Here is a 25,960-nt window from a genome sequence, read left to right as displayed (position 1 = left end):
ATGTAAATACAAAACTAAATCCGGTCCAAGCGTGTTATTTATCCGATTGTGATTGGCTAACTATGTTTGCTACAAGGTCAACGAGACAACTAAGAAACCTTATCAGTTGTAACGTGGTTTTTCAACGAGCAATTAGCAAAAGTTGTCAAGCAGCCATGCCAATCAAGGTAGTTATGTGTTTTAGCTAGCTCTTAGTATCATAAGTTGACAAGGCATTGAATTTTGAAAAAAATATTTTTTTTCTATACAGGTGTGACCCCATTTACACAGTTGAAATAGAAAGTAGATAGAGACAATCACTTATTGTTCAGATAATTGCGTTAATTGCATGTCATTATGATTCACAACTCAAAAGGTGACATACCACCTATAAACACTTGTACATGCTGTACTTGTCTCTGTTTTTAAAATAATTACATATAGACATACATGACCACATGTAATAATTAAAGATATATATAGAGAAACAATAAACATGCTTGAATTTTCAGCGTATACTGTCAACTAGTCCGAGATTACTCTGACTTCCAACGGCTGTTTTGCCAGACAAGCCAGACAAGTCCCACGGCCCATGCTTGTCTGGCAAAACAGCCGTTGGACGTCAGAGTAACCTCGGACTAACTAATAACTGTCAACATCCTAGACGTTAATTAACTTCTACAGACTCTGGCATTTCTTGTAGCAAATGGTGCAATCTATTTATTTATCAGAATATAGGTGCTTGACTGAGCTTCTAGGTCCTTGTGAAAGTTTTTGACAATTTGAGGACCGTTGGTACAAATCACAAGTTATCAACAAAATATAATCATGATAAATGGGACCAGAAGAGTTCACACCTGTAGCCAGAGGGGGTTCAAGGGGTTCACAGGAAACATATTTTCCAGATGTACATCATTAAGATTAAAATCCAGGTTAAACATGTTAAAATTAGAGAATGCTTTAAAGGGATCAAGTGTATTGTACACTTAATTTTAAAATGAGAAGCCTGTATAATGGTATAATTGTATATAACTTAGAAAAATTTGACACAGTTGTATTCGATCCCTTTCCCTTCCTCTTGTATGTCTTGAGTTTATATATATATGCTATTTTATATACATATAAACAAGCCATGCACAGGCATGACAGGGGGGAATGTAAGCTAGGGCTTATTGTCTGTCATGTGTGGGCAAGGCTAAACTAAAATATGAACACCAAAAAGTTGTTGGCTTTGGTTTGGCCAGAATTATTTGACTTCAATAGTATACCATGTATACAGAACTCAACTAAAAAACTGGTAGAATCAAAAAATCATTTAGAATGAGTACTTTTATGTTTGTTCTTGCTGACTAGCTTATTGTTTATATATGATTGGAAAAGTATGAAAAGGGTTTAAAATGAACTACAGTTGCTTTTAAATATTCAGATTTTAAAATCTTTGTTTATGTTGCAGGTCGGAGATAAGTTACCTGCAGTTGATCTGTTTGAGAATGATCCTGGAACTAAAGTGAACTCTGGCGAAGCTTTTGCTAAAGGAAAGCATGTCATATTGGCTGTGCCTGGTGCTTTTACACCTGGATGTTCTATGGTATATTTATATCCCAACTTTAGAATTTGGGGCTATTTTGCAATTTTTGTCATAGTCCAACAAACATTTGGTCAGTTTTCTCTAGTAAGGGTAGATGTACTTAATATTTGGTAAGCAGCTTGACAGTGATTAGCTGTAATGTTTGTAAGGTGTTAGCACTATTCAGAGCTGTTAGATATGTCTGTACCTCAAAATGTACCTACTTCCTATTTGCCAATGCTTTCAATTTTTTCAATATTTTGAATGAATTTAAACTTTAAAGTGATTTTTGATTTTAGAGAGATACTTGGTTTCGGGACCGTTTCCTCCTTTGTTCCTAAGAGCAATAAAGAAAATATTACTAAACAATTGTATTTTGTGAAGTAGATGAATTAATGATTTCCCCTTCCAATGAAAGTCATGCACATTGTCAAGTTAATGCAATTAAACTTGGCTGAAATAGTGAATCTTTGAAAAAAAAAATAAAGTAGGATGAGAAATTGAATACGGCTCTCAATATTCATATATGAATTATAAGATATGTTATATAATGAAATAGTATACTATATGAGTTTAAGTCTAACACTTTGAAGCTTTAATCATGAATGTTAATTGAGTTGGGAGGAAAGGAAAAAAAGATTTTAGTTGACATTAATTTTTTTAAACAAAGGCAGACAACCACCGAGTCAAAGATGAATGTGAATGCTCCATATATAAGTATGATGGTTTCCAGTTTTCAATAATCCCATCATAATTTTTTGAACTCATTCAAGATAGGTGGAAATAATTTTTTAGTCAGATCCAGAACCATTTTTATTCCCAGGTTGATAGCCTAGATTCAACTGTTTAAAAGTTGGTGCATCTGGTCCTGTTTCTTATATAAAATCATGAGATGGTATGCAGAGGTGGATTTTGAGGGTTTTCCAGGGGCTCAGCCCCTCCACCCCTGTTTTGGGAAAAAACGATTGATTGTTTATGAAATCACCAAAGCATGACTTGAGGGGCCCCTAGTAGGCAGTCAGTGGGCCCCCTTAATGAAAATTTCAGGTTAAGCCACTGGTATGACATTTAATGAGCTTAGAATATAGCCAGTCCATCATCATTATTACTGTCATTATTATTGTAGTAATATACAACAATAATATATATATGAATGGAAATTTGTGATCAAACATGTCAAATATCATGAATATGAAATTAATAAAAAAAAAAAGATTTAAATTACATAATCTTTATAAAACGTGTACAATATATCATGTCACGATTTAAACCAAATTCAGGAAGTGCGTAAAGTGCAGATTTTGGATTAAATCAATAGTTTAAAATATGTCTGTAATACTGAGTCATTTTAAATAAACTCCTAGAATTGTTTTACATTTGATAGAGACATTAAAACTGAAGAAAGCTATTTTTTTTTCAGCCTTAATATTTTTCAATACAATTTTATCATGTTTATATCAACTTCTTCATACATGTATTATAAATTGCCATCATATATTAGTATCATTGTGCCATTTTAACTTTTGTAATTTCCCCCCATATATTTGCACAGTATTGCCTTTTCTTGACAATCCAGTACATAATTAAATTTCTGGTTGGTCTTTTCTTATAGACTTCTGATATACTTCTACATTTAAAATTAAGAATGAAAAAGGGGATTATGTCAAAGAAACAACCCCTTCCAAATATATGTATAACATATGTTTTATTTTTGACAGACTCATTTACCAGGCTATGTATCAAACTTCGACAAGATGAAATCCAAAGGTGTCGACTCTGTAGCATGCATTTCTGTCAATGATCCATTTGTAATGGGGGCATGGGGCAAAGAACAAAAGGCTGATGGCAAGGTTTGTATATTTGTTAAGTTATAGCAGTAAACAGTTTGAACTGGACAGGAAGTCCTAGTAACGGCGACTGACCATATTACTACTCCCTGTCACTTTCTAATACTGCGGATTCATTGTTATTTGTAATTTTAGTGGATTTCATGGAAACAGGTGAACCATTGATTTAAATTTTTTTTAACAAAGTACAAATTTCTATAGACTTGAGGACTTGTTTGAGGACGTTTGTGTAAACACAAATTTAAATATATCCAAGAACACAATTTTTCTATATTCCACAAAAATTGGTAACTACAAAAATATATGAATTCACAGTATGGATGTTTTAACTACTAGGGGGTATTTAACCTTGATTACCCATTAGGGTCTCGCATGGTTGGTGGGTGTTAAATTGGATGTTGTTGATGTTTTATAGAAAAACGAAATTGTGATGTTTCCATGTATATTCTACTTATACTGTATATTTAAACCAGTTTGCACTTTTAATAAATCCTTTTTAGTCTGACCAATTTAAAATTTGTTGATGTCAAATTAGACTTTTTGGGAAATATCTTATTTTCATAGTAATAAGAATCTAGCTATCTATAGTGAGCTCTCTAAATTGTGTTTAACTAACTGTACTTTAAATATATGTAACATGATTTCTTTTTAATTTTAGGTTAGGATGTTGGCAGACACATGTGGAGCTTTTACAAAGGTAAAGTTAAAAAATATTTGGTCTATTTCTTTTCATACATTTTAGTCAGTCAGGCTTGTAGAAGTGTCTTTTATATAGTCATTGTAGTGGTGCAGGTAAATTATATCCAAGTTAGTGTTACATTCCGTAGATATTAAGAATGTTTTTATTTGTACAAAAAATGTATAAGTAAAAAAGTCTCATTTTCTTCTTTTCTTCAATTGAATTTCTCTTGACAACTTTGCTCTAAAAGAGTGTTTTACTGTCTGTCATTTATAATTGTCTTGACTATTCATAAAACTTTAATTTCATGGACAATGAAAATCTCTTTTGTCTATTAAAAAAACTTATTTACAAGCCTCCAGGAAGAAATTTAGAAGGCCTTGCACACTTACTTAACAAATTAACAGAAGTTCAAGAAAAATGAGTGACCAAAATTTTTTATTTAGCATAATGGAAAATGCTAAGTATCTGCAAAACACAAAGTCTGATAGATCCTACAAGTGCTCACATATTCCAATTGACCATTTCAGAATCTAAAGGACTATGGGTAATAAAATTTTTCGTTTTCTCAAAATAAGAATAATGTCAAGTCATTGATTGAAATTCAATTGTTTATGGTGTTTATAACCAATCACAACGCTTTGGTGTACACCTTTGAAAATATTACCCAGAATGCATTAGATTCTGAAATGGCAAATTCTCAACTGTCATGCTGCTGATCAAGTATGAAGTCATACTGTTCAGTGGTTCCTAAGAAAATTGCGACAAACACTTGCAGTGAGGTGAGAGTGTGTTTGCTACTTGTGTCATAGAGATGAAGAACCATAATAAAAGCATTATTCCTTTGCTCTTTGAATGTGTTGTATTTTTTTTTGTGCCCATACTGATTTTGTGTCATGGGGGAGTATCCATATCCTTTCGTTTCTATTATAATAATTGATGGTCAAGATAATTGCAATATAGGGGCCCCTATTAAACATGTTAAAATGGGGGTATAAAAATTGTATTCTACAAATTCAAAAATGTTTATGTGCATTTATTATAGTTATAGTGTTTGTTGAACGATTTACAAATATATGATGTTAATTATTTAATTTCTGGACATGAGAAAAATGCTGCATATGCACAAGGCTATCAAATTTTAGAATGCAAGCTTTTATTTTTGCAAAATTTATGGAAGTAGTAATCTTATGGCAATGAAAATAAATTATCATAAACATTTGGAATATGCTGTAAAATGTGCTATGCCTATCTCCATTTATTAAATTTATATATGATGTAAAATAGAAAACCCTTATCTTAATTTGGTAATTTCCTGTAGACAACTGTACTTCTACTATTGCAGAATTTATACTAATAACTTCCTGACCACATGACCATGTGTGGGTAGAAATTTTCACAGCCTTTCTCAATAGGTAAATGAAACTAGTGGGACCTTAGGAATCATAAACATCTGAAAGTATGAGAATTCATCACCTTTCCAAATTTTGAAGCATTTTAATATTCAAACATGGGGTACACAGTACTATATTGCTCAAGTTTTCTATATTCTTCAATATGAAATGTTAAATTTCTTTGATGTTTAATATCCTTTATGTTTTAATTTTCCTGTTACTTTATACCAGGTATTTAAACTTCAAGTATCTAAAGTTTTAAGTTGTGTAATTCCTAGAGAAAACTATCCCAATATCAGCTGTCTATTGAAAACTTTTTCATGATGTTTAGTTATCCAGATGTATTTTATTGATGTTACTCTGACGGCTTTGTTCTTTAATTCACAGTTGTGTCGTGATCACCATTTTGCATATAGCAAAAAGCTGCTAGAGGCTGTCTTAAACTTTCAGTTTGGTGAGAGTTTTCGCTTTGTGTTGAAGGCCTCACTGTGATTGAAGACTTAGAACAGCATTAAAAGCACTTTGCTTTTAGTGTTTTTTACTGTGCATGTACTGATTTTGGGTCATGCTTTTAGTGTTTTTTACCGTGCATGTACTGATTTTGGGTCATGCTTTTAGTGTTTTTTACTGTACATGTACTGATTTTGGGTCATGCTTTTAGTGTTTTTTACTGTGCATGTACTGATTTTGGGTCATGCTTTTAGTGTTTTTTACTGTGCATGTACTAATTTTGGGTCATGCTTTTCGTGTTTTTTTACTGTGCGTGTACTGATTTTAGGTCATGGATGGATACCCTGTACATGTGTATCCTTTCTTATCTACTGTACACAATGTGTAAAATTCAAAAATTCTCAAATTGGTTTCATTCAAACTGTTTACTGTTTTGGTTTCAACTAATATGTATAAAGTCTATGCAGGAGCTAAAGCACTGTTCAATAGTGTAGCTGAGCTCCAAATACAAAATTGTATTGCCAGTTACCTGATGCATAGCAGGTTATTTAAAAGTGGGCACCATATTTTTGATGTTATTTTGAATAGACAGAAAAAATAATGCATTCTTTCCTTATTGTTTAATTCTGAATTCCATTTTAAGCTGGAATAAATCAGGAAAAAACATTGATGGCATCAAAGTCACATGACTAAATTATGTCTAAGAGCTTAAAGACAAATTACTGTCAGCCATTTACAAAAGTGTTACATCCAAATTGATATTATTAAATATAAATGGAAAATAAGAATAAAGGGGCACCAACTATGCATGACCCTCACTGGTAGTCAAGGTCATTTAATTTTTTTTAATTCAAAAGTCGAAAATTGTAAATCATTATGCAAGTATTGCACTTAATTTACCCGGACTTAGTTTGTTTTATTACCAATAAATTGTAATGTGTTTGAAGTGCTGGTTTCCTATTCCTTAGATTGATTTAAGTGATTGGTTATTGCATAATGTTGTCACAGTGCAAACTATGCATTGAGTGACAATGACTAACTATTTAAGCACTGTTTTAGCAGAAGAGTTACTTGTAAAAAATCAGATGAAAAGATGTACCTGGCAGATTAAAAATATTGTGCAAGACATTATCGCTATCCTAGAAATTAAATTTAAAATCATTTAAAAATATAATTGGTGTTTGCATCAGTTTTAAAGTTGAATAATAACGTACAATTTTATAGTAAATACGAAAGACAGGACATATTAACATGATTAATCTTAACTTTCCACCTGTGGTATTTTTCCTTTGTGGAAAACCCTATTATTTTTTAACATATCTTATGAAACTGTGTAGATAATTATACATGTTATATTTTTCATTGTCATGTCCCTGTAGGTTATATACAACATTTGGGACACCAATCTTTAATTTACAATTTTATAGATGACTTACGGTTTAGGTTTCAACAAGTTTTAATGTTTCATGTTCAAGTGAATGCCCTGAATTGTATAGATATGAAAACTTTGTACCATTTATTGACTTTTTTCTGGCTCTTAATTGAGTTATATATTTATTTTAAACTTAAAGTCTTTTTCTTACACCTATTAATTTTATTTTGCAAAAGTAGCTTATAAAATAATATTATACAATGTCATTATTATAGAAGTTTTCGTATCCAACTAAAAAAAAATGTATACCTAGTGTGCCTTCAAAGTAGGCGTTTGATTTTTCTAACCTTTTAGGTCATTGGAACTGGAATGAAAGAAAATTTTCCTTATACTCCTATACCTTTTTGAAACTTCAACTTTTAGAAGCACAAAAATTTCTTTGTAGTTTTAAGTAGGAAAAGAAAACAAAAGACAACAAAAGTTTGAAACATGAAACTTAATAATTTAAAGGGCTTTGTAATACTAAACATAATACACGGTAATATTTCAGTATAGAAAAAAGTTTGTGTAAAATGATAAATTCCATGGTGTCTGCTTTACGCCCCTTTGTTACAAAGGTGAGGTTTTGTAAATGAAGTTTTGATGTTACTTATTTCCTAAAAGGAAATTAAGTGAATTTTTGTAATGTTTATATCTGAAAAGGAAAAAGAAACACAAGAAGACTTTTGTTATTTCTATTTTATATAATTTTTCAATTTTGTACAATATTAGAATCAAAACAAAACTGATAGACTGTTATAAAGTTTATTAAGTTCATTAATTCCAAGGAATAAACTTAACCAGAACCTAAATCACTATATTCCAGCAATTTGGATTTTATAAATCTTTCCAACCCTGTCTCTTGAATTGGCTTCACACAGACAGCCTACCCATAAATGCCCAGTTTTATCAATGTTCAAGCTACAAGGCATCTGTATTCCTAAATGAATAGATGATTGATGGAAGATAAGATCACCAGTATTGTTAAGAACATGAAATGCATTGTTCGCGGCATCTGACACAATAACGTTCTGAGAATTTGTGATCTCTAGATCAGATGGATTAAATGGGCGCTCACTAAAACTTGAATGAAGATCGGTGTAGATCCACATCAAGTGTCCATCCTCATCAAGGGAAATAACTCTTCCAGCAGTTTGACTGACTCTGTCAATGACACAGATTCCTTTGTCTTTATTGTTTTTAATTGTCCATGGCAATGTAAAAAGTTTTCTTTGTGCTTTTGAAAATTCCAACTTGTTACACAACTTTCCATTCTGATTTAAGGCAACAACTTGACGAATGCTGTTTTTTGTAATTTCAAAGTCAGAATCTCCTTCGGTAAGACCTATCCAGATTTTTCCATTTCTGTCGTTTTCGCAGTGAATACAGATTGGTTCCAGAGGATGAAAGCTACGAATGTCAGACACTTGTCTTTTCCCTTGAGAGTTTTTTGTTACGGATTTAAGACATTTATCAAACCTTGACAAAAAGAGTACATCTCCATTGGAATTAACTGTGATATCAATTGGCTGGAAGCCTTCAGTTTGCTCCAACTGTTTTGATTTAGAACGCTTTAGCTTCTTGTTTAAAAATCCAGTTGAGTTCAGTTTTAATTTCACTATACTGTTTCTGTCAATACTGCAAACATAAGCCTCGTCACCATTTGATATGATCATTTTATTAATTGATGGTAAATGTGTGCTGACGGTGTGAACAACTTCAAAATCTTTCATCAGCATGCAAAAAGTATTGTCCGAACTACCTTGACTTTCCAATTGGTGAATGATTTGATCGCCATATCCAGAATCTGTCAATGACTTTTGTTTTGTGTCTTCTTCTGAAGTGTTTGTGTCATTTGAAAAATTTTCACTTACGAATTTTGAAATCTCTGCAAAGTTGTGATCTGAGTGGATTTCACCAAAAATACAGTTGGTGCAAACCAAAAAGTTGCATGATCGACAAAAGAATGTGTAAGTCTCTTTGTTATGTTTCTTACATGTCATTTTCTTGATTTCTTCCTCTAAACGTAATTCCATATTACATGTAGAAATGTCTCCAAATTTCACTACCATATGTTCTGAACCAAAAGGGATTCGGGAATGAACTAAGCTGCAGCTATCACAAATAGTAATCCTACAGTCTATGCAGCGCCATTTGAGATTTTCTGATCTGTCGCAAAGCTGACATGAAATTTTCACTTGTGAGTTGCATCTCTCCATAGTTGCATATGAAATTTAGTCACCTGGAAAAATTCCTTTTATAATCACACGAGATTGAGGTTGGTATCTCTTCTATGATTACAATCCTAGCATCTTACAATTTATGACTGAAAATTGTCTTTGTTTGTTTGTTTATATATTTTTAGGGTAGAATTCCAAAAGTTTAAAAATAGTGTATGTAAATGATTCATGCTTGATAGCATCATCAGATAATAAAACTTATGACTAAATATTACAGTAGTGACGTCTTTAAAAATGAGGCTCTAGATGGCATTTGCTTAATATAGAACTTTAGTAACTATATCAAATAATGACCTTTAATATTGATGAATTAGAAATAAATAGTTAAAGAATGAAAATATTTTTAAAGAGGTTAATAAGTTTAAGATAATTAAAGTTACAAGACTTGAATATTAACAAATTAATATACAGAAAAATGTACAAATGATTAATGAACCTAGAACAGAAGATTTCCTCATCCAGGTCCTGAAAGAGTATGACACTGAAAATAAACCACTGAACCCATTATATGTCTTTATAAAGAAAAAGCACTTGACTAAAGGAAGGAGCAATATTTTGTAAATACTTCCAGTTTCAGTCTTTATTTCCTTGTCATGATCAATATATACAATGTACAACATGATATTTACGTCACATGTCTAGATATCAGTCTATATCATATATGGTATACAAATTAAAAATAGACAAATAAGTTGCAAAATGCAAACTTATTTTTGAACATACTTCATACGTCTATTTCACAAGGTTAAAATTGACAGATGAGTTGCAAAATACAAACTTATTTTTAACATACATCACATGTATATTTCATAAAATGAAATGACAAATAAGTTGCAAAATGCAAAATTGATGTTTTTTTACAATCATTACATGTCTAATTCACATGGTCAAATGGAAAATTAGTTGCAAAATGCAAACTCATTGTTTTATATACATTACATCATTCACATGTACATTTCATAAAGTAAAAAAAAAATTCATGCAAAATTGTTTTTATTTATACAGATAAAATTCATTTAAGAAACAGTCCTTTTTGTAACTATTATTGTCTAGCCAAATGCATATATGCTTTGAATAACATCCTTATAAGATAAAAAAGAAAAGCATGTAGTAAGGGGTACACCAGATAACCTTACAAACACGAATGTACTATTTTTTACTCTTTAAAAAATAACATGCATACTTGAATTGAATATAACGGTAGTTCTTTATTTTGAATTTTTTTTAAGTTCTTTGTTGTTATTTAAATGTTATAGTCTAAACATCTACATTATATGCTTTGACTACCTCATACATCCTTATAAGATAAAAAAAAAAAAAAAAAAAAGACAATGTAGAAAGAAGTAGATTAGATAACCTTTCACTTACGAATGTTCTGTTTTATGGTCTTTAAAAAACATCATGCCTACTTGAATTGAATATACCGGCAGTTCTTTGTTTTTATGCTTTCTTGCATCCTTATTAGATAAAAGAAAACATGTAGTAAAAGGGGCAGATCAGATAACCTTACACACATGAATGTACGTTTTTTGTGGTTTAAAAAAATATCATTCCTACTTGAGTTGTATAAAGTTATATATTTGATTTTCCATGTTGAAGTGGGTATGTTGGCATTAGTCATCAAAGTTATCGTGCAAATGTTCTCCCAAGAAGGATCAAAGCTTTGTGTTCTTATAATTTTATTTGCTTAGTACAAACGTAGTTGTTCTGGATTTATATCACTATGGTAAAGGATTGAAAAAATAATAAAAATCAATTGTAACAGTGGTTGCTAGGAAGTATTTGGATATTTTAGTCAAATAAGAACCACTTATTCAAATTCTCTGACGTCATACATCAATAGATGTTAGACTTTGTCAATTTGTTTCCATGGAAACCAAAGTGTAAACACATAGAAAAAGACAAAAAAATTCTTCTATTTTCTACAGAAAAAGAAAAAAAAATCCTTCCATTTCTACTGTTTTGGCTCAAATGTGGGGTAGTATTTTTCAGGGGAAAATGTTGTACCCTTACATTAAAAACCCCTTTCAAGGAACACTGGAAATAAAATTGTTAAAATGGGCAGACTGTTCAAGATTTGATTTGGAAATGACCTTGTAATCTTTTTTGAAGATTATTAATAAAGATAATAAATTATGATGACATGTATGGGGGAAAAGGAAAAATTGATTTTCAGCATAGATGTTTTCTTAGTTTTGTATGTTGCTACAACTGAAACTTATCAAAATCAAATTGATTACTTTGTAATGTCAATTCATAAGCACTGTTTGGCCAATACGTGTGTAGACAATCTGACACGTTATGCTGAATTTAAGAAATATCTTTTGCACTAAGAGGACATACAGTGAACTTACGGTGGTTGTTGATTGTTGTGGTTTATCATATTTGTTTATTGTTTTGTTCTCAAGTCAGGCAGTTAATTTTCTCTTATGAATTGTTTTACATTTGTCATGTCAGGGCTTTTTTTAACTTACTATGCAATATGCCAGGGTTTTGCTCATTGTTGAAGGTTGCTATAGACCTGTAGTTGCTTACTTCTACGTTTTATGGTCTTTGGTTAAAAGTTGACCCATTGGCAATCATACCAAATCTTATAATTATATCAATCGATCAAATGTTCAACAATTTAGCATGACCTTATGTTATTTTCATATTCCTTCAAACTTAGTACATGTATTCCATTTTGGATGCATGTAACTCAGATACAGATTTTGCACTTTTTGCATGACATTTGTTAATTTTGATCAGTTTGTAAAATTGATGTAGCTTTTTGACATTTTTGTATTACTATATCCATATTGATTGATACCTTGGGAATATTGATTCTTTAAAAGGCATTTGTTTAATACATGTATCTCATATTTGGTTTGTTATTTGCTCATGTTTTGTATTTTTAATGCAATTTGGTTCACTGATTTGAATTGATGTTGTTGCCTTTTAACACTTAAAATGCCTTTACGTCCAAAATAGACATCATGATAGATTAAGAAAAAAGTAAAAATTATAATTTAATTTCTAAAATATAGATTATCTTCTTGCTTTCCAGATATTTGGAGAAATATATACACAATATACTGTTATTTTATAAAGATTGTTAACGGAAATTTTGTTTTATATATGAAACAAAACTTGATAATTTTTTTAGGATGAGATTACTGTTGTCAACCATTTTAAGGAAGTATGAAGAAAAAAATTAGGATATATCTATTTATTTTTTCCTGATATTTTACAGAATACTGGGATAACTAGTTGCTCTTTAGTCAAATCCAGTTTGATTAATTCCCCTGAATTTGACATATAGTTTTAGGAAGAAATCTTCACAAATCTCCAGGCAGTTCCCTTCCAAAAATATTTTTTGTGATTGATAAATAATTCCATAGCTCTGGTACATCTTAATTTTCCAAGTTTCATTATTTTTGCAATTGTAAGTTTAAATTAGCTTATGAAAACTTTAATTGATTCTAAGTTTCCTCTTTATGCTTTAAAGATGAAAGATTACTTATGATTCATCTTATGTTTATTACAGTTACAATCAATATACCCAGGTGGGGTTCATGAATATTGATAAAAGGGGATTCTCCAGTAGATAGTTTAGATAGTTTATTCTCATAAAACCATGCAAGTAAGTTAGGAAATGAACTTCAGACTTTTAAAAAGTCTATGCGTAAATCCTATGAATAGCTCCATCAGCATGATCAAGAGGCATTTTTTTAACATTCTTACATTCTTTTGATAAGAAATTGCACTGTCATTGCATCCCTTTATATTAGATGAATTGATATATGAGCTGTTAAATGTCCAGTTGCAAGTATTACATAAAATTCAGGAGATTAACACAATTGTGACATATTAGATTATACAGTCGTGCCAGTACTTATGTTAATACACTTCCTTTTGTCTTTATTTTCTGTATATAGTAACTAAAGATACGTCAACTCATACAGTTTCAGTTTCATTTCACTTTCATTCACAATTGTGGGGTTTATTTAGGTTTTATTTTTGTTTCAACACATTAGGATTGACAGTTAATTTGACACATAAGGGTATTATTTGGAATATTTTATCCTCTTTTTTTTTAGATTTATACAAGAACATGTTTCTGGTTTTTTGAAAATCACAATTAATTGAAATGGTATTTAAAAGTTTTTTATAAGTTTGAAATAGCAATGAATAGTTCACATTTGGGATGGGTCCTTTTAAACACTTAAAAAAAAACTGCTTTTAATTTTGAATTTGTTAAAAGAACTGTATCTTTGTGGGGACCTTGTGGTCTTAGTAGTTTCTCTAGTTTTCATTATAGCCAGGAAGCACTGAGGTGAGTTTCCAACCTGCTGTTGCAGGTTGGATTATCTTTGCTAGCCAAAGGATATGATCCATTCCCTTTTTGTTGTGGAGAAGAGTGGACTGGATCCTGACCCTTGGCTTGCAAAGATGAGGTATGCTTGACTCCAGTCTTAATTGACAAGGATTTACAGTTTTCTATCTGAAGATTGATGATTCTCTCCAGGCACTCTGGTTTCCTTCACCAATAAAAACTTACAGCCACGAAAATATGGGATTTTAGCACCAGCAATCAATAAATCAAAAGTGTTTGTATCCATTTATTATTGTCATAGTTTAACATTTGGCACAAGAAAACAAGATTGATATTTAGGATTTCTTGAATGCTGCCTACAAATAGATTTCAGATAAATTTTTTTGAGGGGATTAATATTCAACAGCGGAGCATCTGGTTCAAATTCCACATGAATTCTATAATGGCAGTCTGCACCGAAATCTTTTCCAACTGCTTGAGTCCAAACAAAGACTAATATTCCAACATTTTTCTTTGCATAAACAAATTTTATTTAAATACTTACTCGTCTGATTACAATTTTACTAGTCAGGGGCATCAGACAAGTGGCTAGCGGTGCAGAGTGTAATGGAAGTAACCCATGTTCTGTTTAATAAAATCATTAGAAATTACCGGGGTATCATGTGATTGAATATGATATTTTTGTTTTTCAGGCTGTAGACTTGGAAGTTGACTTGAGTGGTCCATTAGGAAGCATGAGATCTAAGAGGTTAGTATATAGTATGTAAAAGAAAAACATTTAAAATTTTATCGAAAGGTCATGAACATGGTGCATAGATTTTGAGAATCCAAATGGGGAATGTGTCAAAAGAGACATCAGCCTGACCAAAGAGCATAAAACAGCCAAAGGCCACCAATGGGTCTTTAACATAGTCATAGAAAGAAAATCCTGCACCCTGAGGTGGACTTCAGCTGGTCCCTAAACAAAAATGTGTACTAGATCAGTGAAAATTGACATCATACTAAACTCCAAAACATATAAATGAACTAAAATTAAAAAACATTAGACTTACAATCTATCTGTTCTATTGAAACTGAAATTGTCAGGTATTAAAATTTATTTAAACATTAAACATATGGTCTTAGTTGTAAATCTTTCAGGTAAACCTGAAGAATGAACATGTCTTATATTTATTTTGTCAGATATTCAATGGTAGTGAACGATGGTGTAGTAACAGCACTCAACATTGAACCCGACGGAACTGGTCTTACTTGCAGTCTCGCCCCAGAAGTTCTCAAACAAGTCTAGTCTGAATGAACAGTCGTGTGTAGTGCATTAATACATTTACCTTTTATAGACATGAATCTGTACGCATGGTTTTGCATAGACCTTGGATTTGAATGGACCTAGGTTTTACAATATCTTTTCTGCTAATAGACAAATAACTCAAGCCACACAAAATGCATTTTTTCAATTTTTTACAATACTCTTGGATCAGAGATATAAATAGTTACTATTGTGTAGCTACTTTTTACAATACTCTTATGTCAGAGAACTAAAGAGCTGCGATTGTGTAGCTGGTATTTTTTTTACAATACTCTTGCTTAGGCAAAGAGCTTTTTTAAACTAATCAACAATTGCTTTTTTTCTAAAAAGAATCAATTTAGAAGGGCTTGCTTTTTTTCTTTGATAATTTTATATGCATTGTTTTTATGCACAAGAGCTTTCTTTTACTTTTCATTTACATCATATTTTGAGTTCAAATTTTGCCATATTGTTAAGTTTGTTTCATTTTATAAATTGTTTGCAAGAAGTTGCTTTATAAATGTCAGCATTTCAATCATTCCATTTTTAAAGGACCTGTACCATATATTTTGATGAAATTTGTGTTAAGAATAAATTTAGACCATAAATCTAAGTAATGTTATCAGTTAAAGGGTCAGAGTCTCTTGTTATTGCATAGCTTTAAAAAAAAAAAAGAGACTTATTCAGCATTATAGTAACTGGTTGTTAGTTTTATCTCAAATTTTTGAAAAAAACTATATATGGTAAAATTTAATGTTTACATGTGGTTATTAGTTCTCATATTTAGTACAATAAGTGTAATAAAGGTTTTATAAGCAAATGTTGTTTTATGTCCTTGCAAGGAAAGGCAGAGAATGTGAAAAATATGAATATGAAAATAAGAAGATTTGGTATTGAAGACCTATTGGTGACCTTCTGCTGTTGTCTGTTCTATGGTCGGGTTATTGTCTCTCTGACATATTCCCCATTTCCATTTTCAATTTTATGATTTCCAATGAGACAAATGTCCACTAGAGACAAATTTAAGTAGAAGTTCACAACTATATGACCTGTATGAGCAAAACCCATATCACATAGTACGATATAAAAGGCCAAAAATTGATGCTTATCTCATTCTTGCAGTAGCAATCTTAACATTTTTGTAAAAAAAAAATAATGTATAAGTATTTGCTGCTTTTCCACTAATTAAGCAGCATTCAAGAATATGAGCAAAGACTAGTTGGTTTCTGGTCAGGATAGCATGTCCCAGTAAGGTCATGTTTCTACCTAATGACTAATCTTATACTCTAGCACATTTAAAAATCCAGCTCAGTGTGATGATCCAGTACAAATAGAAATAAGGAGATGTCTTATGAGTGCCAATGAGACAACTGCTTCCAAGTCACAATGTTTTAAAAGTAAATTATAGGTTAAAGTATGGCCTTCAACACAAGAGTATTGTTCATATGCATATAATAATAACGTATTATTATCCCTTATATGCATGAAATATTTGCTACTGGACCTTAAACAGTATATTAAAAACACAACATCAGCATCATTTTCAGAGTTCAGTCCTGTATGATTATTGAAGAATAACAAGAACAAGATAAAGGCCAACTACATTGATACAGACAAAAAATTCATAATGAATATGACAGTAAATTAAGGCAAATCAGAAGCAAATAGCATACACAAGTACAACTGCCACAAAAATCAGAATTGACAGCAGGAGCTACGGAATAATAAGCAAATTCTTCTGTATATGTGACATCAAAATTGTTGCACACGCTGATAACAGAAAAGGTGATAGAAAATACCAAGGGCATTATAACAAAAACAAAGTCAAAGAAATAAAACAATAGCCAAAAATAAAGAATGATGAATAGCATGATGCTCTTGAAGGGTAACCAGATCTTTATAACTGTGCTGCTCATGAAAAGTAAGAAGTGGTTAATGATGCTCTTGAAGGGTAACCAGATCCTAATAACAGTGCTGCTCATGAAAAGTAAAAAGTGGTTAATGATGCTCTTGAAGGGTAACCAGATCCTAAAAACAGTCCTGATCATGAAAAGTAAGAAGTAGTTAAACTGACTGGAAAAAGACTTGTTAGAGGCTACAGATATTTTTTTGTTCTTTTGGGAGATTTTGTACAAGAAGAGAAACACCCACAAAATCAAAGAACTAGAATAAAAATTATTTTATTGCATGAATGAGCTAGTCAAATAAGAACTAGAAGTGAAATCACAAAAGGATACCCCTACATCACAAATTCAATTATCTCTACTATAACACGTAGGAACAGGATTATATTGCTTAATGTCCATCCTTCGTACCATTCTAGAACTAGATTTAAGCTTATCAGAGACTATTATTACATATTGCAATAATGAGGTACATAAATATGATTATCTGACCACTTAGACATGTTTGACTATGAGTAAACTCACAAAAAAATACATCTGAATCACAAATTTGATTATCTCCCTTAGATGAAGGGTTTGGACTCTTTTCCTCTATGTACATTCTCAGATAGTATTCTACACATGTGTAAAGTTTATTATTACCTGTCCAGCCTCTATGTGCAACTTGGCATATTGACAGAAAAATAGATTTCTAAATACCCCTCCTTCCATAAGCTCTCTTAATTCAATTACTCAGCTCGGATGCAAGAAATTTAAAGTAAATAGACACCAAATTTTAATACTTCAGCTATAAAAGGACAGTCAAATATGTTTCAAGAAAAAAAATTATACAGATAACATTCCAAAGAAAGTTTAGTACAGGAGCACAACACTAAAAACAGGGTTGAGCTCACAAGATTTTTTTTTAAAGTGTTATAATTTGAGATACTATTTTTAATTTCAGAACAAATGCTGACTTACACTAAAAAAAAGGAATTATTTGAGTTTGAAATCATTTTTAATTCTTGGAAATTGATAAGCAAATGTCTAATAATTCCTTGTCCTTGTTATTTCCATTTCTTACATCCTAAATCTTATATAAAAGATATAAAAAATGTAAAAGATTTAAAAGGCTTCAACCTGAAAAAAATGTATAACATTTCAAATGAAAACACAATCTGTCTGATTTCTGTCTAAATGATATATGTAACAAACCATAACTACAAAATAACATGCTCCCGACTCTGAAAAGGCATGTACAGAAAGTGGTTTGGTAATAAATGCTTGCAGGCTCACAGCCCAGCCTTCCCCTAACCTGGGACATTGGTGAAACAGCAAGACATAAAAAAACACCACTAAAATCATTAAAAAGGGCTTAACTTATCAGATCAATAAATAGCACAAAAACAACTAACAAAACACAATACACATCTGAGTGTGGTCCCAGTTACTGACGTTTAGTTCAAAGCCAATAACAATTTATTTTAAGAGTGCACACACTTAAATATATCTCCTGTTTTACTTATCAATGAATATATGTTGAAAGTAATATGAAGGTTTAACCATATCACATAAACTCTGAACATGTAGCAATGTTCTATGAAAATGAGGTCAAAGTCAAATGAACAATGCCAGTCAGTTTTATACACCTTACAGGAGAAACAGAGCAAACCACAAAATCTTAGCATTGACCAATGAACCATGAAAATACGATAAAAGTCATATGAACCTTGACACACAGACATGTACATCTTACAATCATTTCATACACTAAATATAATTGACCTATTGCTTAAAGCATCTGATTCTTACAAAATTATGAAAACTTATCCTTCACCAATGAACCATGAAAATGAAGTCAAGGTCAGATAAAACTGCTAGATGAACATTTTATTAACTTACAATCATTCCATACACCAAATATAGTAGCCCTAGTATAGTATCTGAGATATCCAAAAAAAATATACATTGTCCAATGATCCATGAGAATCATACCTGAAAGACCTGAAAAAGTGGCAAGGAACCCCTATATCAAATATAATTATCCTATTACTCATAATCAGTGAATTTGTTTTTAATTGACGAGAAAACTTAATTTCAGTCCCTAATGAGGTTGACAATGGAGAGAAAGAAACTTCGTAACATACGTTATCTGTAAACAAGGTATGCATAATTCAGGTCTCCTAGTAACCTGATGAAATATATAAAGCTTTCTGCAAAATAGTTCATTCCAACACCGCCTTTGTATTGTAATCATTAAATCTTGTATTCTGGCAAGACAACAAACATGTATAAGACTAAAATATCAATTGGTACACATTCAATGGATTTAGTATGAAGACATCATCAACAGAGACTGAAAAAAAATTGTAGTGTGCAATGTCAAATTATAGGATCTATATTGTAGGGACTGTGATTTTGTTTTGCTGTATAGCAATATCTAGCAATTTTTTAATTTATTGATCAACATTTTTACATAGAAAAAAAATATCCAAAGATTTAATTACAGGGTTAAATTGGTAAACTTTCAGAATACGTCTATCTAAAGGATCTAAAATTTTAGATGTGTTGTATATAAATCTATGGCCAAATAAGTAGCATACTAGAGCTAGTGCAAGATATTTAAAACTGCCTTTTATTTATCCATACAGTCAAAGTCCCATAAACTCTGGAATGACTTATTGGATCTATTTATAATCAGATGTTGTGTTTGGGTCACCCATTCCAACAATTATGTAAAGTTTTGAGTAAATCTATCAAAAAAAACTCATGTTAAAGTACTAAGTATGAAAGTTTTACCTAAATCTGACCATTAAAGTTCTGTGAATCTGGAACAATAAATCATGAAAATTAAAATTATTGCAAAAAAACTTCCTTTCATCAACTAAAACAATAGTGTCAATTGTTGGGCAGATTAATCCAGGCATTATAAATGTGTGTTACATTTTAATGTTGTGTCGTTGTTCTGCTCTTATATTTAATGCGTTTCCCTCAGTTTTAGTTTGTTACCCCGATTTTGTTTTTTTTGTCCATGGATTTATGAGTTTCGAACAGTGGTATACTACTGTTGCCTTTATTTATTCTAGATTTATTTTCAAATATGAGAAAAATTGCTTAATTCAAACGTTTAAAATCCGGTCACTGTGGAACTACAAATCGAAAGGGAGTTTTCTTCCAGCAATCCTATTGTTGTGATGAAATTTCATGAGAATTGGTAAAAACAAATTTGTCAAACACACTGACACTAAAAGACGGACATTGATATACCATAATACATGCATACATTAATAATAAGAATAAAAACAAACAAATAACTTGCGAAATGCAAAATTGTTTTTATTGATACAGATTTATTTTGATTAGAAACAGTTTGATTGTTAATTTATTAGCCTGTTTAAAAACTATTATAGTCTAGCCAAATGCATATATGCTAAATTACAACATCCTTATAAGATAAAAAGAAAAATAATGTAGTAAGGGGTACACCAGATAACCTTACACTCGAATGTACTATTTTGTGGTCTTTAAAAAACATCATGCCTACTTCAATTGAATATACCGGTAGTTTTTTGTTTTATTTTAATGTTATAGTCTGAGCAACTACATAAATGCTACATAAATGCTTTCTCACATCCTTATTAGATTATAGAAAAAACATGTAGTAAGGGGTACACCAGATAACCTTACACACATGAAAATACTTTTTTGTGGTTTAAAAAACGAAATTCCTACTTGAGTTGACTAAAGTTATATATTTTGTTCATATTTGAATTTCCATGTTGAAGTGGGTACAGTTGGCATAAGTCATCATGATTCGCGAAAATGTTCTCCCAAGAAGGATAATATACTTCTGTACTTGCATTTTATTTGCTTAGTACTTGTAGATTTATATCACCATGGTAAATGATTGACATGAAATAAATAATCAATTGTAATATTGGTTGCTTTAAAGTACCTTGATTTTTCAATCAAATAAAAACTACTAGTTTATATTCTCTGACTTCATACAATTACAGATTTTAGTCTTTGACAATTTGGTTCCATGGAAACATAAGTGTGAACATAAATGAGGCCATAAGTTTTCTCGTTTGAATTGTTCTACATTGTCATTTTGGGTACTTTTATAATTGACTATGTGGTATGGGATTTGCTCATTGTTGAAGGCTGTAGGGTGACCTATAGTTGTTAATTTCTGTGTTATTTTGGTCTCTTATGGAGAGTTATTTCATTGGCAAATCATACCACATCTTCTTTTTTTATATGAAGAGAAGGATGAATTTTTCGTGCATTTGCTACTGTATTCACTTACCAAAGCTTCTTTTTTTTGGTAGAATTTTTCAGGAAAAAATTGGAAATGAAATTGTTAAAAAGGGCAGAAGACTGTTAAAGATTTGATTTAGAAATGATCTTGTAATCTTTATCAAAGATTATTAATAAAGATGATAAATTACATGATGACATGGGGAAATTCAAAATCAATATTTCAGGATTATTTTCAGCATAGGTGTTTTTTTTAGTTTAGTATGTTGCTACAACTGAAACTTATCAAAATCAAATTGATTACTTTGTAATGTCAATTCATAAGCACTGTTTGGCCATTACGTGTGTAGACGTTTTGACACGTTATGCTGAATTCAATAAATATCTTTTGCACTAAGAGGACATGCAGTCTTCCAAATTCGTTTGTTGTTGATTGTTGCTGTATATATCATATTTGTTTTTCGCTGTAAACTTGTATTTTATTTTAAGTCTGACTGCTATTTTCTCATTTGAATAGCTTTCAATTGCCATGTCGGATCTTTAAATATATAGCTTGCCATTGGGTATAGGTTTTGGTAATTGTTGAAGGCCTAGCAGTCACCTATAGTTGCTTATCTTCTGTGTCATTTGATCTCTTGTTAATAGTGATCTCATTAGCAATCATTCTGCATCAGCCATCTTATTTTTATATCAATCAATCAAAGGTTCAACAATTTAACAGTACCTTTTGTTATTTTCAAATACCTGTAAACTTAGTATAATCTTTAGGATGCATGTAACCCAGACACAGATTTTGTACTTTTTCATGACATTTGTTAATTTTGATCATTTTGTTACCATGGTTACAGCTAATTTACATTTGTGAATGACTTCATTTGTATATTCAAATTGATTGATACCTTGGGAATATTGATTCTAAATGCAATTATTTAAATATCTCATGATTGGTTTGAAATATTTGCTCCTGTTTTGTATTTTCAATGCATTTTGGCTCACTATGTTTTTAAATTGATGCTGTGTCCTTATTCACATTTTAAATGCCTTTACATCCAAAATAGACATTCTAAATGATAAATTTAGAAAAAAGTAAAAAATTAAAATTTCTAAAATATAGGGTATCTACTTGGTTTTTTTTTTTGGTTTTTTTTTGTTAGATATTTGGAGAAACAAATACTGTTATTTTATAAAGATTGTACAAGAAATTTGGTTTTAGACTTGATGAATTTTGAGGATGAGATTACTGTGGTCAAACACTTTAAGAAAAAATAAAGAAAAAAGTTAGGATTTATTTATTTATTTTTTCCTGATATTTTACAGAATACTGGGATAACTAGTTGCATTTTAGTCAAATCCAGTTTGATTAATTCCCCTGAATTTCACATGTATTTTAACAAGTTATCTCCACAAAAGCTCCAGGAAGTTCCCTTCTAAAAATGTATTCTGTGATTCATAAATAATTTCATAGCTCTGGTACATTTTCCAAGTTTTAATATTTATGCAATTTTACTTTTAAAGCTTACGAAAATGATAATTGATTCCAATTTTCTCTTTCTTATTAGGAGATGAAATATTATGTATGTTTTTAGGTGCGCATAAGCAATATTACCCATGATCTTGATGAATGGGGACCCTGCAGTAAGTTAGGAGATGGACTTTGGACTTCTAAAATGTCTATGCATAAACCATATACAGTGGCGGATCCAGAAATTTTCATAAGTGGGGGCACACTGACTGACCTTAGAGGGGGCCCGCTCCAGGCACACTTCAGTGATTCCCTATATAAGCAACCAATTTTTTTCCCCTGCCCCCCCCCTAAATCCGCCTCTGATATAAACAATTCCGGTCAAGGGCATTTTTTTTTACATTCTCACTCTCTTTTATATAAGATTTACACTTTTATGTTAGATGAATTGATATATGAACTGTTAAATGTCCAGTTGCAAGTATTACATAAAATTTAGAGGATTAACACAATCGTGACATTTAAAATGATCAGTCTTGTCAGTACTTATGTTAATAGTCACTTCCTCTTTATCTTTATTTTCTAAATATAGTAACGAAAGAAATGTTATATACAGTATCAGTTTAATTTCAATTTCCTTTTCAATCAGGAGGATATTTAGGTTTTATTTTTGTTTGATCACATAAGGATTGATAGTTTGACACAATAGGGTATTATTTTGAATAGCGGGTTTTTAACTTTTTTTTAAGAATATATATCTTTTTATTTTAAAATCATGATTAGTTCAAATGGTTTTTAAAAGATTTTCAAAATTATTCATAAGCTTGAAATCATGTAGCAATAAAAGATTCACATTTGGGATGTGTCCTTTTACATAGCATAAGCTGAAACACTGCAAGAAAAAGTGCATTTACAGCTGATTCCACTGAGTGTGTAGCCAAATGTGATATGTTTGGTTAGCTTGTTGTTAGCTGATCAGTGAAGTCATTGTTAGGTCAGGTAAACGCCATGGTTCTGCTAGCATGCCTGCTAACCAAAGATTTAACCTTTGCCTACACACTCAATAGAATCGGCTGTAATTATATTTTTTTAAAGAACTGTGAATTTAGAAATTTATGGAGATGTGTTCTTAGCCATGTTATCAGTCAATCTACAGTTATCACTGAGGTTGGGAGTTTCCACACTGCTGTTGCAGGTGTTCTCATATTTTGCTAGCCAAGGGTTATGATCCAGTCCCTTTCTCTTGTTGAGAGGAGGGGTCTACATCATAACCCTTGCCTGGCTAAGATGAGGTGTGCTTGTTTCTAGTCATATTTGACTAGGATTGCCAGTTTTCTTTCTGAATGTCTATGATTCTCTTCAGGCACTTATGTTTCCTCCACCAATGAAAACTTAAGCCAAGATTTGGCCTAGAGTCCTATTGGGGATTAATTTAGCACCAACAATCAATCAAAAGATTTTTTATATCAACTTATAATTGTGATTGTTGTATATTTACTATAGAAAAAAATATCAAATTCTTTTTAATGAATTATTAGCTATTACAACTCTTCAGTCAGTATGGCAGTTTGACTGTCCCTTTGGTATCTTTCGTCCCTCTTTCTTTTGCATTCAGTTTTCCAAATACTAGTCCAAAGACCTATCTTCCATCATTTTTATTATTTGTCAATTTTTTGGCAAATACTTATTGTCTGGGGCATCATACTAGTGGCTAGTGGTGAAGACTGTTATGGAACTATGTTCTGTCCAATGAAATCATTAGAAGTTATCATGTGATTGAATATAACATCTTTGTTTTTCAGGCTGTAGACTTGGAAGTTGATTTGAGTGGTCCATTAGGAAGCAAGAGATCTAAGAGGTTAGTATATAGTATGTGAAAGAAAAACCTTTAAAATTTAATCCGAAGGTCATGAACTTGGTGCATAAATTTGAGAAAGAAAATGGGGAATGTGTCAAAGAGATAACAACACGACCAAAGACAAAAAAACAGAAGGCCACCAATGGATCTTCAACACAGCAAGAAAATCCTCCACCTGGAGGCGGACTTCAGCTGGTCTCTAAACAAAAATATTATCTAGTTCAGTGAAAATGGACGTCATTACTCCAAAACATATAAATGAACTGAATTTAAAAAAACCCCATACAAACCTAACAATTCATCTGTTCTTTTCAAACTGAAATTGTCAGGTATCAAAATTCAAATTAAACATATGGTCTAAGTTTGTAAACATTAAAATAAACCTGTAGAATGAACATGTCTTATATTTATTTTGAAAGATATTCAATGTTAGTGATCGATGGTGTAGTAACAGCACTCAACATTAAACCAGACGGAACTGGTCTAACTTGCAGTCTCGCCCCAGAAGTTCTCAAACAAGTCTAGTCTGAATGAACAGTTGTGTGTAGTGCATTAATACATTTACCTTTTATAGACATGAATCTGTACGCATGGTTTTGCATAGACCTTTGATTTTGAATAAACCAAGGTTTTACAATATCTTTTCTGCCAATTAGACAAATAACTCAACCCACACAAAATACATTTTTGCAAATATTTACAATACTCTTGGATCAGAGATGTAAAGAGCTACTATTGTGTAGCTACTTTTTACAATACTCTTATGTCAGAGAACTAAAGAGCTGCGATTGTGTAGCTGGTTTTTTTTTACAATACTCTTGCTTATGCAAAGAGCTTTTTTAAACTAATCAACAATTGCTTTTTTTCTAACAAGAATCAATTTAGAAGGGCTTGCTTTTTTTCTTTGATAATTTTATGTGCAGTGTTTTTATGCACACGAGCTTTCTTTTATGTTTCATTTACATCATATTTTGAGTTCAAATTTTGCCATATTGTTAAGTTTGTTTCATTTTATAAATTGTTTGCAAGAATTTGCTTTACAAATGTCAGCATTTCAATCATTCAATTTTTAAAGGACCTGTACCATATATTTGATGAAATTTTATAAATTTAGACCATAAATGTAAGTAATGTCATCAGTTAAAGGGTCAGAGTCTCTTGTTATTGCATAGCTTTTAAAAAAAAAGACTTATTCAGCATTATAGTAACTGGTTGTTAGTTTTATCTCAAATTTTTGAAAAAACCTATCTTTGGTAAAGTTTAATGTTTACATGTGGTTATTAGTTCTCATATTTAGTACAATAAGTGAAATAAAGGTTTTATAAGCAAA

At 31.0% G+C, this 25,960-nt stretch overlaps 1 protein-coding gene across 3 annotated transcripts; it reads left to right on the top strand.

Annotated features, from left to right (window-relative positions):
- Positions 1–2: 2 nt before the first annotated feature.
- LOC139516203 (peroxiredoxin-5, mitochondrial-like) lies at positions 3–25,960 on the top strand. Of its 3 annotated transcripts, XR_011662923.1 has the most exons (7): positions 9–167; positions 1,433–1,567; positions 3,265–3,396; positions 4,052–4,090; positions 14,575–14,630; positions 15,065–15,272; positions 25,259–25,438. XR_011662923.1 is itself a non-coding variant. In XM_071306137.1 (6 exons), exons 1-6 carry the CDS (start codon positions 63–65, stop codon positions 15,168–15,170), a joined length of 573 nt encoding a protein of 190 aa, XP_071162238.1. In that variant the 5' UTR covers positions 3–62; the 3' UTR covers positions 15,171–15,987. The 3 variants fall into 3 exon arrangements, 2 of the variants coding, with proteins under 2 accessions (XP_071162238.1, XP_071162239.1); XM_071306137.1 differs by lacking the exon at positions 25,259–25,438 and having other exon boundaries at positions 3–167; positions 15,065–15,987; XM_071306138.1 differs by lacking the exons at positions 14,575–14,630; positions 15,065–15,272 and adding an exon at positions 24,575–24,630 and having other exon boundaries at positions 25,050–25,960.

Source organism: Mytilus edulis, chromosome 3 (assembly GCF_963676685.1).
Source record: "Mytilus edulis chromosome 3, xbMytEdul2.2, whole genome shotgun sequence".
Lineage (NCBI taxonomy): Eukaryota > Metazoa > Mollusca > Bivalvia > Mytilida > Mytilidae > Mytilus > Mytilus edulis.
Note: the sequence above shows the minus strand (reverse complement) of the source record. Positions and strands in the feature narration are given on the sequence as shown.

What these genes read in the sequence shown, in the direction of transcription:
- LOC139516203 (XM_071306138.1), top strand. Translation starts at nt 63, where the DNA reads ATGTTTGCTACAAGGTCAACGAGACAACTAAGAAACCTTATCAGTTGT. An exon ending in AAGCAGCCATGCCAATCAAG is followed by an intron (nt 168 to 1,432) that starts GTAGTTATGTGT and finishes TTTATGTTGCAG; the next exon opens with GTCGGAGATAAGTTACCTGC. An exon ending in GGAAGCAAGAGATCTAAGAG is followed by an intron (nt 24,631 to 25,049) that starts GTTAGTATATAG and finishes TTATTTTGAAAG; the next exon opens with ATATTCAATGTTAGTGATCG.